Below are 14523 nucleotides of genomic sequence, written 5' to 3'. Positions count from 1 at the left end.
CGAGTACGGCGGGGCGGGGCCGAGCTGGGCCGGAGGGCGGTGGGCGTCTCCTTGCCGATCCCCGCGGAGGCAGCCCTGTGCCGGCGCGGCCCCACCCCGCGGCCCGGCCCGCGGGCACCTGGGCTCGGCGGCCACCCGGCCCTCCGCCGGCTCGGAGCTCGCTGGGTGTGGACGCCCCGGGAAGCTTCTTCCAGGCGCCTCGGGAGAAGGGAGCAAGCTGCCCAGACGACCTCGGAGTGCGCCCCAGCGCGCCGCGGTTGCGGGGACGGGGGAGTCGGGGAGCGACGCGGGAGGCTGGAATTGAGGGTCCTGGCAGCCAGGAGTTCGAACCCTGGAGAAAGCCTTCACTCCCCACAGGCGCTGTGGGCAGGGGGCCCTCCACACCACCCTCCCTGGCCGACCCTGCGGCACTCGTGCTGATGTAGCCAGACAGCAGGTCAGTCCCGTGACCACCGGGAGGACGGCTGCCCCTCCCTGGCGTGCTCCTCTGTGGACTGAAAGCTGCCTGGCTGCCTGCCCAGGTCTGAGGTGGGCTCAAGCTGTGAAGGGCTCTAGAAAAGGAACGGTGGGGGATAGGTGGTTTCCCAAGAGCAGCAGCAGCTGAAGGGGGCCCCCTTACCCCAGGGATCAGGCAGACAGGGGGCCAAAAGGGTAGGGACATCATCCACACCCTGGCCCCTGTCCCACCCCCGGCTTTGCACTCCTTTGCTGGCCTTTGAAGCTGATCCCAGGGGGAGAGGGGGAAGTGGGCCGCTTTAAGGGCGCAGGCTTCGGGCTGCACCCTGGCTGCGGCAGGGCTCCCCACTGACCGGCCTCTAGCCACCTCAGTGTCCCCCCATATGTTGGGGGGTTGAAGGGCAGCCACATGGCTCCCTCCCTTTGGCCCACCTCTGCTGCACCCCTGAAAGAGCCCCCGTTCCAGACCCTTCTTCCTCCACAAGCCCCTGTCAGCACCTGACAGGACACGGCCCAGGGACACAAGGGGCCCCCACTTTGCTACACGGCTGAACTGGTGGAGCCTGCGGCCCCCGCAGAGTCCCCGGCCCGGCGTGCACCTCTCTCCACATCCTTGAACTTGATGGTTCTGCGCCGGGGGAGCCGGGGACTGGCAGCCACCTCAGCCAGGAGCCCGGGGCCACAGAAGCTCAGGCTGCTGCCCCGGTTCCTGAGCACCAGCTTCAGCTCCTGGTTCTCCTGGATGAGCTGCACCAGCCGCCTCAGCTCCTCGTTCTCCTGTGCCAGCCGCTGGATCTCCTGCCGCAGGCCCTCGTAGCTGCTGAGGAGCGACATGCCCGGCAGTGGTGGGCAGCAGCTGCTGGCGGCAGGCAGGCTGGCCAGGGGGCAGCGGACCCTGCCATTGTGAGGTCAGCGGCTCCCTACCCCCCACCGCAGCCACATTCCGGGGCTTCAGAGCCAGCACCCAGCAGTTCCGAGCACCCTGAGCGGGGCGCCTCCCGACCTCTGGCCTCTGGCTCATAAGTAGAGGAGCCCAGATCTGCCCCAGACTTGGGAGTCCCTCCCGGAAGCCCCTCCTGGTGGACAGAAGGTTCTGGGTCCCAGCCTAGCATGGTGGTGTTGCAGGAAAGGAGCTGAATGATTCAGGCATCCCTCCTCCCCACTGGCCACCCGCTGCTCATGCCAGGTTGTGGGGCTGGGTCCCTGGGCACAGTCCCAGAGGTGGTGGTGGCCAGCATATCATCTGAAGGGGGCAGGTGGGTGGACGTTTGAGCTGCTCTGAGGGAGGGGGTGTGTCTGGCCCAGCAGCAGCAGGAGCTGGACTAGCCTCAGAGACTATGGCGGGTCAGAGCTTGGGGGCGCGGGGTAAGCTCGCAAGCACCTTAGGGTAAGCGCAGGAGGTCCTCCTGTGCGGATGGCAGGGAGAGTCATTGTCCCATGAAGGACAGGCACCCCAGATGAGGCACCACGTTCAGGGCCACAACCTCAGGGAACAGGGTGGGGCAGGCAGCAGGGAGGCCCCAGCAGACAAGGACGGCAGTTCCTGAGGGCAGGGGAGCCCCCTCAAAGGCAACGACTGGGTTTGTACTTGAGAACATATGAAGGCCTTCCTTCCTTCTCCCCATGTGTTTTCTAATGGGATGGTTCTGTGTAGTTGCCATTATTTTGAGTCATTTCTTCCATTATGATTTATTTCATGTCATTTTTTGCATTTTGCGGGCCTGCTCACTGCAGTTTCCACTTGTTAACCAGTAGTGCAGAGGAACCTAGGAAAGATGAGAAGACAAGGCCTCCCCCTCAACACCCACCCATGGGTCCGGGGGTCACTCTGAGAGGGGCAGGCTCCCACCGGCCCAGCTTCCCCAGACCCCAACAGGGTGAGAGGCCAGGCGGAAGGACTAGCAGCTCCACAGCACGGCGGAGCAGGCCGACTTGCCTAGATGCCAAGTGTGGAGTCGAGGAGGACAGTGGAGGTCTCAGTGAGGAGAAGTTACCTAAGAGTTCAAACACGTTACCAGAAACGTGAAGGCTTAAAACAGCAGACATTTATTCTCTTCCAGCTCTAAAGGCCAGAAGTCCAAACTAAGTCTTATGGGCTAAAATAACAGATAGTTCCTTCCGGAGGGTCCGGGGGAGAGTTTGTTCCTTGCTGTGTCCAGTGGCCAGCACTCCCTGGCTTGAGGCTGCCTCACTCCACAACTCTGCTTCCAAGGTCACCTCTCCTGCTCTTCTGCATCCAAATACCCCTTTGCTGCCACCTTGAAAGGACCGTCATGTTTCCATGGGGGCCCCCTGGATACTCCAACACACATGCTCCTTCTCAAAACCCTTAGCTTAATCATATCTGCAGAGTTCCTTCGGCCACAGAAGGTGACATTTATGGTCTCCGGGAATCAGGACCCAGCTATCTCTGCGGGTATTCTTCAGCCTATTATGCCGGCTGTATGTGGGGCAGACTTGAAAGTGTTCTCCAGGTGCACCCTGATTCACCAGCAAAGGACAGCTCACCACTGACTTGGGAGCTGAAGCACAACCTTTGCCCAGCCGGTAGCTGAACGCTCCGCTGACTCAGACGCGACTTCTCAGCAGCCGGGCTTAACTGTAAGAGGGAGTGGGGGGAGGCGGGGGGCTGAGTAGTACGTCGGAAGCTGCGCACCGTGGAGGAACATACTCCACAGAACTGCTCCGACAAGCCCCGGAACTAATGAACTAACTGCAACAGCAACAAGGCCAAGGAAGAGCCTACTGGTCACAGCCCAGAGTTCCTGCAACAGATCAGTAACTCTGCCAACTGGCCGCTGACCCCTCTTGGGATGGGCCACCGCTGAGATGCATCCATGCTGCCCGGGGGGCCTGGGGCAAGGGCCAGATTCACTGTGAAGTCAGGAGGCTCAGGATCCCTCCAGGTCAGGGCCTCAGCAGTGTTCACAGGGTTGCACACTCTGTAAAATTTCCAAAAGCATGTCATCACAGTGAGGTTAATTTTCTCTTCCCACTGCACCCAGCATTGTGTCATTTCTTCCCCTGCTGTTGGGGACGGGTGGGGGCATGGTGGGCTCTGCTCAGGCAGGCTGAGGTGGGAGCAGCTGCTCCCTGGTGTCGTTCAGGTATTGCTGTCATTCAGAAGTGACTCTCAGGAACACAGCCGCCCCTCTGTGCTGCACGTCACCAACATCAGGCTGATGGAGTTGGCTAATGTCTTCAATTCAAAAAACATCTAAAATGTGATAAACAGCCCCTAAAGACACTGAAATCTTAGGGCTTATATGTAAAAGAAATCTGATAGAGGTTTTCTCAAATTTAACAATTCTGAGAATGTACACAATATTAGATAAAGCTACCATCTGGTAGCTCAGATGGTAAAGAATCTGCCTGCAACGCAGGAGACCAGGATTCGATCCTTGGGTCGGGAAGATCCCTTGGAGAAGGGAAAGGCTACCCACTCCAGTATTCTGGCCTGGAGAATTCCATGGGGTCACAAAGAATCTAACACAACTGAATGACTTTCACTTTCACTTTCTAGTATTCTTGCCTGGAGAATTCCATGGGCAGAGGAGCCTTGCAGGCTACAGCCCATGGGGTTGCAGAGTCGGATACGACTAAGCAACTAACAACACAGCTAAAGGGAGATGATTGGACAGCATCATCGACTCAACGGACATGCATCTGAGCAAACTCCAGGAGATGGTGAAGGACAGGGAAGACTGGCCTGCTGCAGTCCGTGGGGTTGCAGAGTTGGACATGACTTAGTGACTGAACAAGCTAAAGGAGCTGTTACCTGAAAACAACTTTATACCCAAGCTAGTTAAGTTATAAAAATAATCTTTGATTAAACATGTTAGAGGGGAGACTAAACTATCTTCTCTTTATATAGAAGGGGACATCATGAAAGTGTCACCATCTTAAGAGGCCATCAGATTTTGTATCCAAAAAGCACAGGGGAAACACGTTAGAGAAATATATCAGGAAGTTAATTGAGGACATTATGTTTGTTTTTTGTGTTTTGTGATGTTTGTGATATCGGTCAACTTTAAAAATTTGTGTTGAGACCTCCTTGGTCGTACAGCCAGTGGTTAAGAATCCACCTTCCAATGCAAGGGACGCAGGTTGAATCCCTGGTCAGGGAACTAAGGTGCCACGTGCTGCAGGGCAACTAAGCCCTCATGCTGCAAAGACCCAGTGCAGCCAAAAAAATATTAGTGTTCTGTGTTGAGACTTCTTTCCTCGCTGTGTTCCCTTAATTTTGGATATATGATCTTGTCCTTCTTAAAAAGGGCCCTGAGATGGCTCTCCTTCAGAAGACAGTTGCAAAATTGCTGTGTCTAGGAACCTAGGTTTCAGGAGGGCTCCTGCCATTCCCCAGTGAGAGGGGCTCAAACCTCAACTCTTTGTACAAATAAATGTGCTTTATGCTGAACCCCTGCTTTCCTCTTAGGAGTCCAGGTACGTACCAGGCAGAGGATGCCTATGACTGTGACCAGCCCCTATGAACACCCTGGGCCCTGAGTCTCCAGTGAGCTTCTCTGGTGGCCAGCATGTCACGCATCATGTTGCAATTTGTTGCTGGGTGAATGGAGAGTGTCCCCTGAGATTTCTCAGGGAGAGGACTCTGGAAGGAGGCACCTGGTTTCCTCTGACTTTGCCCCAGCAGGCTTTTCCCTTTGATTTTCATTAACATCCTTTCCCTTGAATCCTTGTCATGAGTACAATTCTGTGTGCTGAATTCTGTGAGTTCTAGTAAATAACTGAATCCAGGGCCACGGCTGCTCTTGGGGATCCTCAACACAGCTCCCAAATCTGTATAAGCTTTATACCCCTCAAACCTGAATCCACCCAGGTGTGTACGCTGTGACTAGAACACAAAGGCTGGAGAACCAAGGGGTTCTCATTCCTGAAGTGCCCGGACCTTAAACCAGAGATACTACTGGAGGTGGGGGGTGGGGGCGGGGGAGGACACTTCCACGAGGGGCACAGTAAGGCATGCACTATGAAAAGAACAGCCAGCCCCCCCCCCCAGTCATTTTGGGCTCCTTAGGCCCAGACCAACATTATTCTGATTATCCTGAGCTGCTAGGGCCAACCATGCAACAGGCAGGGCACCCAGGGGCTTCCACCTGCGTCAATGGACTACAGCAATCTTGACCTAGTGAGAACAGAAACACGAAGTGTCCACAGTGCTGAGAATAAGGCCTGTGTGACTCCACCGGTAAACTGCTCAGTCCAGCCGAAGAGCCGAGGGTGAGGGCACTGAGCCAAACAGAGGATGACGGCCATCACGGCCATGGCCCGGGCGCAGTGACAAGGCCTTGTGCGGCAGTATTCCAGACCACCTCAGAGGGGTCACTGTGCCTGGGATGTAGGCCCAAGCCCACCACAGCATGTCTGTTCCACCTGCTCTTCCCGCAGCTTGACATTGAACTGCTCCTGTGGACGGGGAGGGGGGGCATGTCACCTCCCCTTGAGCCTGGCAGACCTTGTGACTGTCCTGACCCCGAGTCTGGCAAGACTGACACTACTGACTTGTGGAGGCTAGGTCTTAGAATGCACGAATACCCACTTTGTCTTGGAAGGCCACCTTGGTGCCGTGCTTTGCGGAAGCCCAGGCTGGATGGAGAGGCCACATAAAGGTGTGATGTCTCTCAGAGCCCCAGTTGAGCCCTGGCCAACAGCCAGCACCTGCCGCCAAAGACGTGAAGGAGGAAGGCTTCACGACAATGCTGGTCACCATCGACAATGACCACAGACAGGAAAGCCCCAGGTGCACACGGCCCTCAGTCCCTGTGAATGTCGCCTCCCTGTGGTCAGTGTCACAGCCCTGCCGATTTATCCTTCCACGCTCAAACCTGAAGCATGGGATCTGGCTTCTAAGCACTGCAGAGGGGCTGAATAATGCCCTAAGTTTAGTCCTAAGTTGTGTCTGACTCTTACAACCCCATGAGCTATAGCCCACCAGTCTCCTCTGTCCGTAAGATTCTCCAAGCAAGAAGACTGGAGTGGGTTGCCATTTCCTTTTCCAGGGGATCTTCCCAACCCAGGGATCAAACCCAGGTCTCCTCCACTGCAGGTAGATTCTTTACCAGCTGAGCCACCAGAGAAGCCCGAATAATGCAGATGAGGAGGGGAATGAGCTCCCTGATGGTGACCTTGACCACCAAACAAAAGGTATCTGGAAACAAGAGGCAGCTGTGGAGGAAAACATCTCATCTCTCCTCCTGTGAGCCCCTCCGCTGTTCCAGGGCACTTGCATCAGGCCAGGAAATTCAAGAGGAATGGCAGTAACCCTCTGAAGGGGGAAGGATTATGTAACTTTTAACATTTATTCCAGGTGGGAGAAGAGGGAGAATGTAATTCCCACACAGCCTTCACTCAGAAACTCACTGCACTGGAGTTCCATCCCCCAGACCCCCGGGACACACATCCACTGCCCACAATGGGGTGGTTGCTGGGTACATTCTACTTATTACTTGATACTCGTATCAAGCAAAAAATTAAAGAGTTCCACAGGATTACTTGACAGATAAAATATTTTTGACTTAAATGCAGAAGTGTATGAAACAATCCCATTTTTAAAAATAAGAGTTCCAAAGGCCATTATATGGCTGTACATGTACAACTGTATATACATGTGTCTGTGTGTGACTTGGATGTAATTATGAGTGTGGAGAAAAACATGGAACCATTTTTTAAGCTATAGTAGATAGGGGGATGCGTGCAGAGAAACAAGGCAACATGGAAAACTGAAACTAAAAAATCTGGCCATGTGTACGTACAACATAAATATGTCTGCTTTTTAAACGGACAAATGTAAAACCTAAACGGTTAAAAACAAAACAAAAAAAACAAGCGAACAGAGCGTATATCTCAGCTTGGGAGGACGCCTGCATTTACGATTGCGGAAGAACTTAAGACCAGCAGTGGCGGCTATCGCCCGCAAACCTCGAAGGAGATGCCAAGCGTCAAGCATAAGTAAATGCGCGCCAACGGCGCGGGGAGCGCGGGGCTAAGTGGAGAGGCAGAGGGAGAGGCGGCGGCGCGGCGGAAGCCCGCCACCCCGGGTCCCGGCAAGGGCCCGGGCCGGCGGCGACCAAGGCGGCGTGGGGCGGGCAGGCCCGGATGGTAGAGGGATCCGCCCCCACGACCAACCCGGGAAGAAACGACACGGCGACTCCACGTCCAGCATGTCTGCAGCCCTGCAGGCGCAAGCCCGTACCCCAAAAGGCCTCGGGGGGTTCCCTCCACGCACCCCACAGCCGCAGTTCCGCAAGGACCGGAAATGAGATATGGTGCCCTCGGGAACTCTGGGAGAATCGCAGGGCTCCAGAACCGGAAGTTGGAGTCGGTGCCCCGGAAACCGTAGTCCCCGGGAATCGGAAGTGGGGAGTCAGTTCTACCGGGAATTGTAGTTCTGCCGAGCGCTCAAGCGGGGTTAGCGCCCGGGCAGCATGGCTGGGCTGGAGCTCCTATCGGACCAGGGCTACCGAGTGGACGGGCGGCGCGCTGGGGAGCTGCGCAAGATCCAGGCGCGGATGGGTGTATTCGCGCAGGCCGACGGTTCGGCCTACATCGAACAGGGCAACACCAAGGCACTGGCGGTGGTCTACGGGCCTCACGAGGCGAGTGGGCGCGCGCGAGCCGGGCTTCCTCCGGGGGCAACTGCGTCTGTGAGGGGCTACCAGGCTGAGTAGAGGCCTCGTGGGTGAGGCTGGCGCCCGCCGCCTTGTGGGACCGCGGCCAAAGTCCTAACAGTGTCTTGCAAGACGGTCCCTGCCTTTCCCCAGCGCTCGCCACTCCCCTTTGTTACTCCTAAAACCGCCAGGGCCGCTCCCACTCGCTCCCTCACCTCTCAGCTCCACTCCGACGTCACCTCCGGGTGACACCTCACCCCATCCCACCCGACCACCTTACCCACCCTTTCAAGTCAAGTTCTCTCCTTTACATCCACACACTTATCTGGTTTCCCGCACCCGCATCCTCAGACATCAATTTAACTTATTTCTCACTGTTTGTCTCCTCACTGGAACATAAACTCCGTGAAGACAGAGAGTGTTAATAAAACCGCTTGGGTTTATCACCACTCCAGCGATGGAGACTTAAGGCCAGAGAGGTAGAAGCATGGCAGTCTTGCAGAGCAGAAAGGCTGGTGATGGGGAAGGAAGGGAGGGTAATTCCAAATGAGACTGAGGGATTTCTAGGGAAGCAGGAATTCAGGACCTTTGTAAACAGGGAAAAGATTCAAGATTTTTAATCTCACGCGTGATGGGAACCCTTTATAAGGTAAGCAGTATATGTATTGTGTAGAGGAGGTAGAATCAGACTTGATATATGTAAACAGATTCTCATACAAAGCAAGCATGGGTCGGGAGAGGACGAGTCAAGAGGGGAAACAGGGAGGCCTGTCAGGAGAGAGATCCAGGGGCGATGGTAGCTTAGAGCCTGGCCCAATAGCCCTCCCTCGGGCTGTGTTTTGCAGGTAAAGTGGTTGCTTGTTGGGATGTTGGAGGTAGAGGGAGGAAGGGCCTGGCTCATGTGTTCTCCCCCACCCTACCCCAGATCCGAGGCTCCCGGGCACGAGCCCTGCCTGACCGGGCCCTGGTAAACTGTCAGTACAGTTCTGCAACCTTCAGCACGGGGGAACGCAAGCGGCGGCCACACGGGGACCGCAAGTCCTGCGAGATGGGTCTGCAGCTGCGTCAGACCTTCGAGGCAGCCATCCTTACACAGCTGCACCCACGCTCCCAGATTGACGTCTATGTGCAGGTGAGCAGGCAGCAGCCCTCAGCCTGTGGAGGGGAGAGAGAAAAGAGCAGGGGTTGGGGTTCAGCGGCTTGAAGGACTGATGCCACTGGGGGGTTCCTGCAGGTGCTGCAGGCAGACGGTGGGACCTATGCAGCTTGTGTGAATGCAGCCACGCTGGCAGTGTTGGACGCAGGGATACCCATGCGGGACTTTGTGTGTGCCTGCTCAGCTGGCTTTGTGGATGGAACAGCCTTGGCAGACCTCAGCCACGTGGAGGAAGCAGCTGGGGGCCCCCAGCTGGCCCTGGCCTTGCTACCAGCCTCAGGCCAGATTGCACTGCTTGAGATGGATGCCAGGCTGCATGAGGACCACCTGGAGCAGGTGCTAGAGGCGGCTGCCCGGGCTTCCCGGGATGTACACACCGTACTGGACCGTGTGGTCCGGCAGCATGTACAAGAGGCCTCTGTCTTGCTGGGGGACTGAGCACATGGCCACCCAGGCCCAGAATAAAACCCAAGCACCTTCCACTGTACTTTTATCTCTTCCCCACTGCACTTCCTTGCCCTTGGATCCTGGCCTGGTGCTGGCTCCAGCAGTGACTAAGGATCCGCCCCCCAGACATGCACTACACACCCCTTGCAGTCTCAGTCCTGCTCACCTGCTCATCAGGGTGCTTCAGGTGAGCACCCTGGAGAAGGGGGATGTCCCTGAATGAGGTGAGCAGCCTGGGCCAAGAAGGGATTGAGGCAGCTGGGCAGTGAGACACAGCCTGGTATAAGGAGCCATGCCCCAGGACCATGGAGTCTGTCATTCTCATCCCAACACATCCAGAGTCCTGAGCACAAGTCCTGAGGGGTGGCTTTGGGTATTCACCATGGTCACGTGGGGGCCGTGTCCCACATCCTCTGGATTGTGGCTTGGACTGAGAGACCCTAAGGGGTCTCTTGCCCCCTTAGGAGCCTTTTGGGCCTGCCCTGCTACTTACCTTGGGCTCCAAAAGTACAACAGACACATAATGTCACCTGGAGTCTTCTCAGTTCTGACCCTAAGTCATACAGACACTCCCTGCTGCCCCACCACTGCACCTTCGTCTTTCAGGCTCCCCCTTCTTTCACCTCAGACCTGACTGAGCCCTGACCACCAGCCCCTGCAGCCTGAACCAAGGGGCTGCTGCTTCTCTAATATCCCAGGCACCTCCTGGCCCAGACAGGGGTGCTTCCCACTTTCTACTCAACACAACCCAGCTCCTTTGAAACCCTTTGGCCAATAGTATCATGCACCTTCTTCCCTGTGGTCATCTGACCCCAATGATGTTGGTTCTGGGCACATGCTTGATTCCACTCGGCTGGTTTTGGTTACCGACATCCATAGGAATGGACCCGCCAACGCCTTGGCCTCTCTGTCCGCGGAAGCCCCCTCACATCCTACCACGGCACTCAGACTGGTCAGTGCCAGTGGGAGCACCTTCAGAAATCTGGCGTCTGTGCTCTGATCGCCGCTTCCGCTTTTACTCTCAGCTGCCCTATTCATCACTCTTCTCTGATTCCAGTTGGAGCCGAGCTTTCTCGGGCGGCCGGTAGTCTTCATTGCCTCTGGTGCCGCACACTGCGGGCAGCCTACCTGGAGGCCGCCCTCTCTCGACTGGCTACGGGCTGGGGAACCCAGACCCGGCTTCGCTCCCTCCACAGCGGTTCTGCTCTGGGCATGCGCAGCGGCGCGAGGGCCGTCGGGACCGGAAGTACGGGCGGGCGCGGAGCCCGGGTCTGACAGGAGCGGCGCGCGGGGTCGGCCGCCGTAACTAGCAGTGGGAGCGCCGTCCCGGAGCCGCCCGGCCCTGCCATGGGCCTCCTGTCGGACCCGGTGCGCCGGCGCGCCCTCGCCCGTCTCGTGCTGCGCCTCAACGCGCCGCTCTGGTGAGGGCGGGGCCCCGGTGGCAGAGGCCCCTCAGACCGCTCGCGCCCGTCCCCTCCCGCCCACCGGGATCAGTCGGGGCCTCAGGCTTGGGGCTCACCTCTTCAGTCAGGCGTCCCGGGACTCTGTCCAGGTCCCGCAGATATGCCCTCTCCACTCCCAGTGCAGAGACAGAGGCAGGGCCTCTAACGCTCCGGTGGTCCCTCCGTCCCTCTCCCCGCAGCGTGCTGAGCTATGTGGCGGGCATCGCTTGGTTCCTGGCGCTGGCTTTCCCGCCGCTGACCCAGCGCACTTACATGTCGGAGAACGCCATGGGCTCCACCATGGTGGAGGAGCAGTTTGCGGGCGGAGACCGTGCCCGGAGCCTTGCCCGGGACTTCGCTGCCCACCGCAGGAAGTCGGGGTGAGCGGCAGAGCCATGGTTATCAGAGAAGCAATGTCAGTCAAGGCCAGTGAACTGTGCTCAGAAGCTCTCTTTGTGTCCCCAGGGCTCTGCCAGTGGCCTGGCTGGAGCGGACGATGCGGTCAGTGGGGCTGGAGGTCTACACGCAGAGTTTCTCCCGGAAACTGCCCTTTCCAGATGAGACCCACGAGCGCTATGTATTGTGGGGGAGGGGTGTGCCTGCAACCGTGAAGCACCTTGAGGGGACGGGGGGATGTCCTGGGGCCAGAGCAGTCACTGGTGGGCATTCTAGGACTACGAGGGGAGGCTCTCAGCCGCCTCGAGTGCGGTCGTGCTGAGGCTCCCCCCCAAATACTGCGTGCAGATGGTGTCGGGCATCAACGTATATGGCATCCTCCGGGCACCTCGCGCTGCCAGCACGGAGTCCCTGGTGCTCACCGTGCCCTGTGGCCCTGACTCTACCAACAGCCAGGCTGTCGGGTTGATGCTGGCTCTTGCTGCCCACTTCCGGGGTGAGGCTCAGGGGCTCCTGCTGGCAAGAGAGGGTTTGGCCACCGCCTCAGACCCTGCTGACCCGCTTCTGGTCTCTAGGGCAGATTTACTGGGCCAAAGACATCATCTTCCTGGTGACAGAACACGACCTCCTGGGCACTGAGGCTTGGCTTGAAGCCTACCACGACGTCAACGTCACTGGTGGGTGCTCTTGCCTGGCCCTGGCCCCTCCCAGGGCCACTGTCCTCACTGGTCACTTGTTGGCAGCTCACTCACCTGCTTCCACAGGTATGCAGTCAACGCCCCTGCAGGGCCGGGCTGGGGCCATCCAGGCAGCTGTGGCCCTGGAGCTGAGCAGCGATGTGGTCACTAGCCTCGACGTGGCCGTGGAGGGGCTCAATGGACAGCTGCCCAACCTGGACCTGCTCAACCTCTTCCAGACCTTCTGCCAGAAAGGGGGGCTGTTGTGCACACTGCAGGGCAAGGTAGGGCCACCTGCCTGGGTAGCATGGGACCTGTGGGTCGGGCCTATCTGACTTTGTCCCCAAATCTTCTAAGCTGCAACCCCAGGACTGGACCTCAATAGATGGGCCACTGCAGAGTGTACAAACGCTGCTGCTCATGGTTCTGCAGCAGGCCTCCGGCCGCCCCCACGGTGCCCATGGCCTCTTCCTGCGCTACCGCGTGGAGGCCTTGACCCTCCGTGGCATCAATAGCTTCCGCCAGTATAAGTATGATCTGGTGGCAGTGGGCAAGTAAGTGGCTTCTGATCTCCCCTTTGCATGCTTGGGGCAGGGTAGTGAGTGGGTGCCTGGGGGTCTGGCCGTCTATGACCCTGGCCCACACCCGACAGGGCTCTGGAGGGCATGTTCCGCAAGCTCAACCATCTTCTGGAGCGCCTGCACCAGTCCTTCTTCTTCTACCTGCTCCCTGCGCTCTCCCGCTTCGTCTCCATCGGCCTCTACATGCCGGCCGCCGGTTTTTTGCTCCTGGTCCTCGGTCTCAAGATATCCTCTGCCTCCACTGTCTGTTTGTGGCTCGCTTCAGGTCCCCCCAGTCTAGGCTGGGGAGAGCTCTCCATCCTTGGGGCAGGGGAGTAGTAGTGAGCCCTGGGTCCCCCACTGGGCAGAGCCCATTACACCTCTCATCAGAGTCCTTGACTCATCCACGCTCTGGAACTGTGGATGCAGCTGCATGAGGCTGGAGTGGGTCCTGAGGAGGCTGGGGAGAGTCCCCCCCACCCTCCAACACAGGTGATGGTTCCCCCTGCTGCTATTGGGGTGAGCTTTTGGGGTCCCAGGTGGTAATTACTGCTGCTGCTCAGTCTCAGCTGCAGTGGAATGGGGAGGGTCCTTGGGACTCCCTTGGTCTTAGGATCCATCTCCAAGTGCCCGTGTGCCCTGCAGGGCGTGGGGCTGGCCTCGCTTGTGGCACCCTTGCTGGTCTCCCAGGCCATGGGCCTGGCACTCTACATCCTACCAGTGCTGGGTCAACACGTGGCCACCCAGCACTTCCCCGTGGCTGAGGCCGAGGCTGTGGTGCTGACGCTGCTGGCCATCTATGCAGCTGGTCTGGCACTGCCACACAACACCCACCGGTGAGGAGCTGGGCTGGGTGGTGGTGGGCAGGTGCACCCTGGACGTGCAGGTGGCTGCCTCTGAGCCCCTTGCCTTGCAGGGTGGTGAGCACACAGGCCCCAGACAGGGGCTGGATGGCGCTGAAGCTGGTGGCCCTCATCTACCTGGCACTACAACTGGCCTGCATCACCCTCACCAACTTCTCTCTGGGCTTCCTACTGGCCGCCAGCATGGTACCCGCTGCTGCCATTACCAAGCCCTCTGGGCCCCGGTACGTGCTGCTCAGCCCCCACTGCAGAGCCTGCACCCCTCCCCATGGGTTCCACCTCACACGTTCCTCTGCTCCTCCCCAGGGCGCTCTACGCTGCCCTGCTGGTGCTGACGAGCCCAGCAGCTACACTCCTGGGCAGCTTGTTCCTGTGGCGGGAGCTGCAGGAGGCACCACTCTCCCTGGCCGAGGGCTGGCAGCTCTTCCTGGCCGCGCTGGCCCAGGGCGTGCTGGAGCACCACACCTACGGCGCCCTGCTCTTCCCGCTGCTGGCTCTGGGCCTCTACCCCTGCTGGCTGCTCTTCTGGAACGTGCTCTTCTGGAAGTGACGGAGGCAGCTGGGAGTTCCCCACGTTCTTTTCTTCCTGGGAAATAAACAGTTCTGTTTCAGATGTCCTTGGGGCTCCTGACCCGCTGTCTGCTGTGTATGTGGGGCCACAGGCCCTGTTGTGAGAAACTGCTTGCAGGGCTTGGCACTCTGCTCGGCTGCTTCTGGTCCACTTACCGTGTGGCAGGAGTGAGGGCCCCAGTGCCAGCCTTGGGAGGAGAGCCTGGGTGGACACTCAGACCTGACTGCAGCCCCAAGTGGACTCTCCCAACGTCGGGGGTCTCTGTGCATCATGGTCCAGTGCTGAGTAGGAGGAAGCACGGCGGGCAGCGCTTGGGGGCCTGATGGGAGC

The 14523-nt window shown here is 58.4% G+C and overlaps 2 protein-coding genes and 1 long non-coding RNA gene across 5 annotated transcripts; 2 read left to right on the top strand and 1 right to left on the bottom strand.

The window, feature by feature from the left end:
* Positions 1 to 2476: 2476 nt before the first annotated feature.
* On the bottom strand, positions 2477 to 10613 carry LOC129626489 (uncharacterized). Its single transcript, XR_008701980.1, has 3 exons — positions 10473 to 10613; positions 8366 to 9236; positions 2477 to 3398 (listed from the first exon to the last, which is right to left on the bottom strand). It is a non-coding gene; the product is annotated as an uncharacterized LOC129626489 (long non-coding RNA).
* On the top strand, positions 7833 to 9724 carry EXOSC4 (exosome component 4). The gene is made up of 3 exons (XM_055545550.1): positions 7833 to 8069; positions 9007 to 9213; positions 9316 to 9724. The coding sequence occupies exons 1-3, from the start codon at positions 7899 to 7901 to the stop codon at positions 9673 to 9675; spliced, it is 738 nt and encodes a 245-aa protein (XP_055401525.1). The 5' UTR covers positions 7833 to 7898; the 3' UTR covers positions 9676 to 9724.
* A 271-nt stretch (positions 10614 to 10884) lies between the features above and the next one.
* GPAA1 (glycosylphosphatidylinositol anchor attachment 1) lies at positions 10885 to 14239 on the top strand. Of its 3 annotated transcripts, none has more exons than XM_055545548.1 (12): positions 10885 to 11105; positions 11327 to 11506; positions 11592 to 11703; positions 11871 to 12018; positions 12098 to 12199; positions 12287 to 12483; positions 12632 to 12753; positions 12852 to 13005; positions 13168 to 13251; positions 13405 to 13595; positions 13676 to 13846; positions 13929 to 14239. In XM_055545548.1, exons 1-12 carry the CDS (start codon positions 11032 to 11034, stop codon positions 14170 to 14172), a joined length of 1779 nt encoding a protein of 592 aa, XP_055401523.1. In that variant the 5' UTR covers positions 10885 to 11031; the 3' UTR covers positions 14173 to 14239. The 3 variants fall into 3 exon arrangements, with proteins under 3 accessions (XP_055401523.1, XP_055401522.1, XP_055401524.1); XM_055545547.1 differs by having other exon boundaries at positions 12557 to 12753; XM_055545549.1 differs by lacking the exon at positions 11327 to 11506 and having other exon boundaries at positions 12557 to 12753.
* The last annotated feature ends 284 nt before the right edge of the window (positions 14240 to 14523 follow it).

Source organism: Bubalus kerabau, chromosome 14, assembly GCF_029407905.1.
Source record: "Bubalus kerabau isolate K-KA32 ecotype Philippines breed swamp buffalo chromosome 14, PCC_UOA_SB_1v2, whole genome shotgun sequence".
Taxonomy (NCBI): Eukaryota; Metazoa; Chordata; class Mammalia; order Artiodactyla; family Bovidae; genus Bubalus; species Bubalus kerabau.
The sequence above is the reverse complement of the archived record's forward strand: the minus strand, read 5'-3'. Positions and strand labels throughout refer to the sequence as shown.

Excerpts from the sequence above, each read along its gene's own strand:
- EXOSC4 (XM_055545550.1), top strand. The coding sequence starts at position 7,899 with ATGGCTGGGCTGGAGCTCCTATCGGACCAGGGCTACCGAGTGGACGGG. Across the intron at positions 8,070-9,006 it reads TGGTCTACGGGCCTCACGAG|ATCCGAGGCTCCCGGGCACG; the intron begins GCGAGTGGGCGC and ends ACCCTACCCCAG. Across the intron at positions 9,214-9,315 it reads AGATTGACGTCTATGTGCAG|GTGCTGCAGGCAGACGGTGG; the intron begins GTGAGCAGGCAG and ends GGGTTCCTGCAG.
- GPAA1 (XM_055545547.1), top strand. The coding sequence starts at position 11,032 with ATGGGCCTCCTGTCGGACCCGGTGCGCCGGCGCGCCCTCGCCCGTCTC. Across the intron at positions 11,704-11,870 it reads ATGAGACCCACGAGCGCTAT|ATGGTGTCGGGCATCAACGT; the intron begins GTATTGTGGGGG and ends TACTGCGTGCAG. Across the intron at positions 12,200-12,286 it reads CCACGACGTCAACGTCACTG|GTATGCAGTCAACGCCCCTG; the intron begins GTGGGTGCTCTT and ends CTGCTTCCACAG.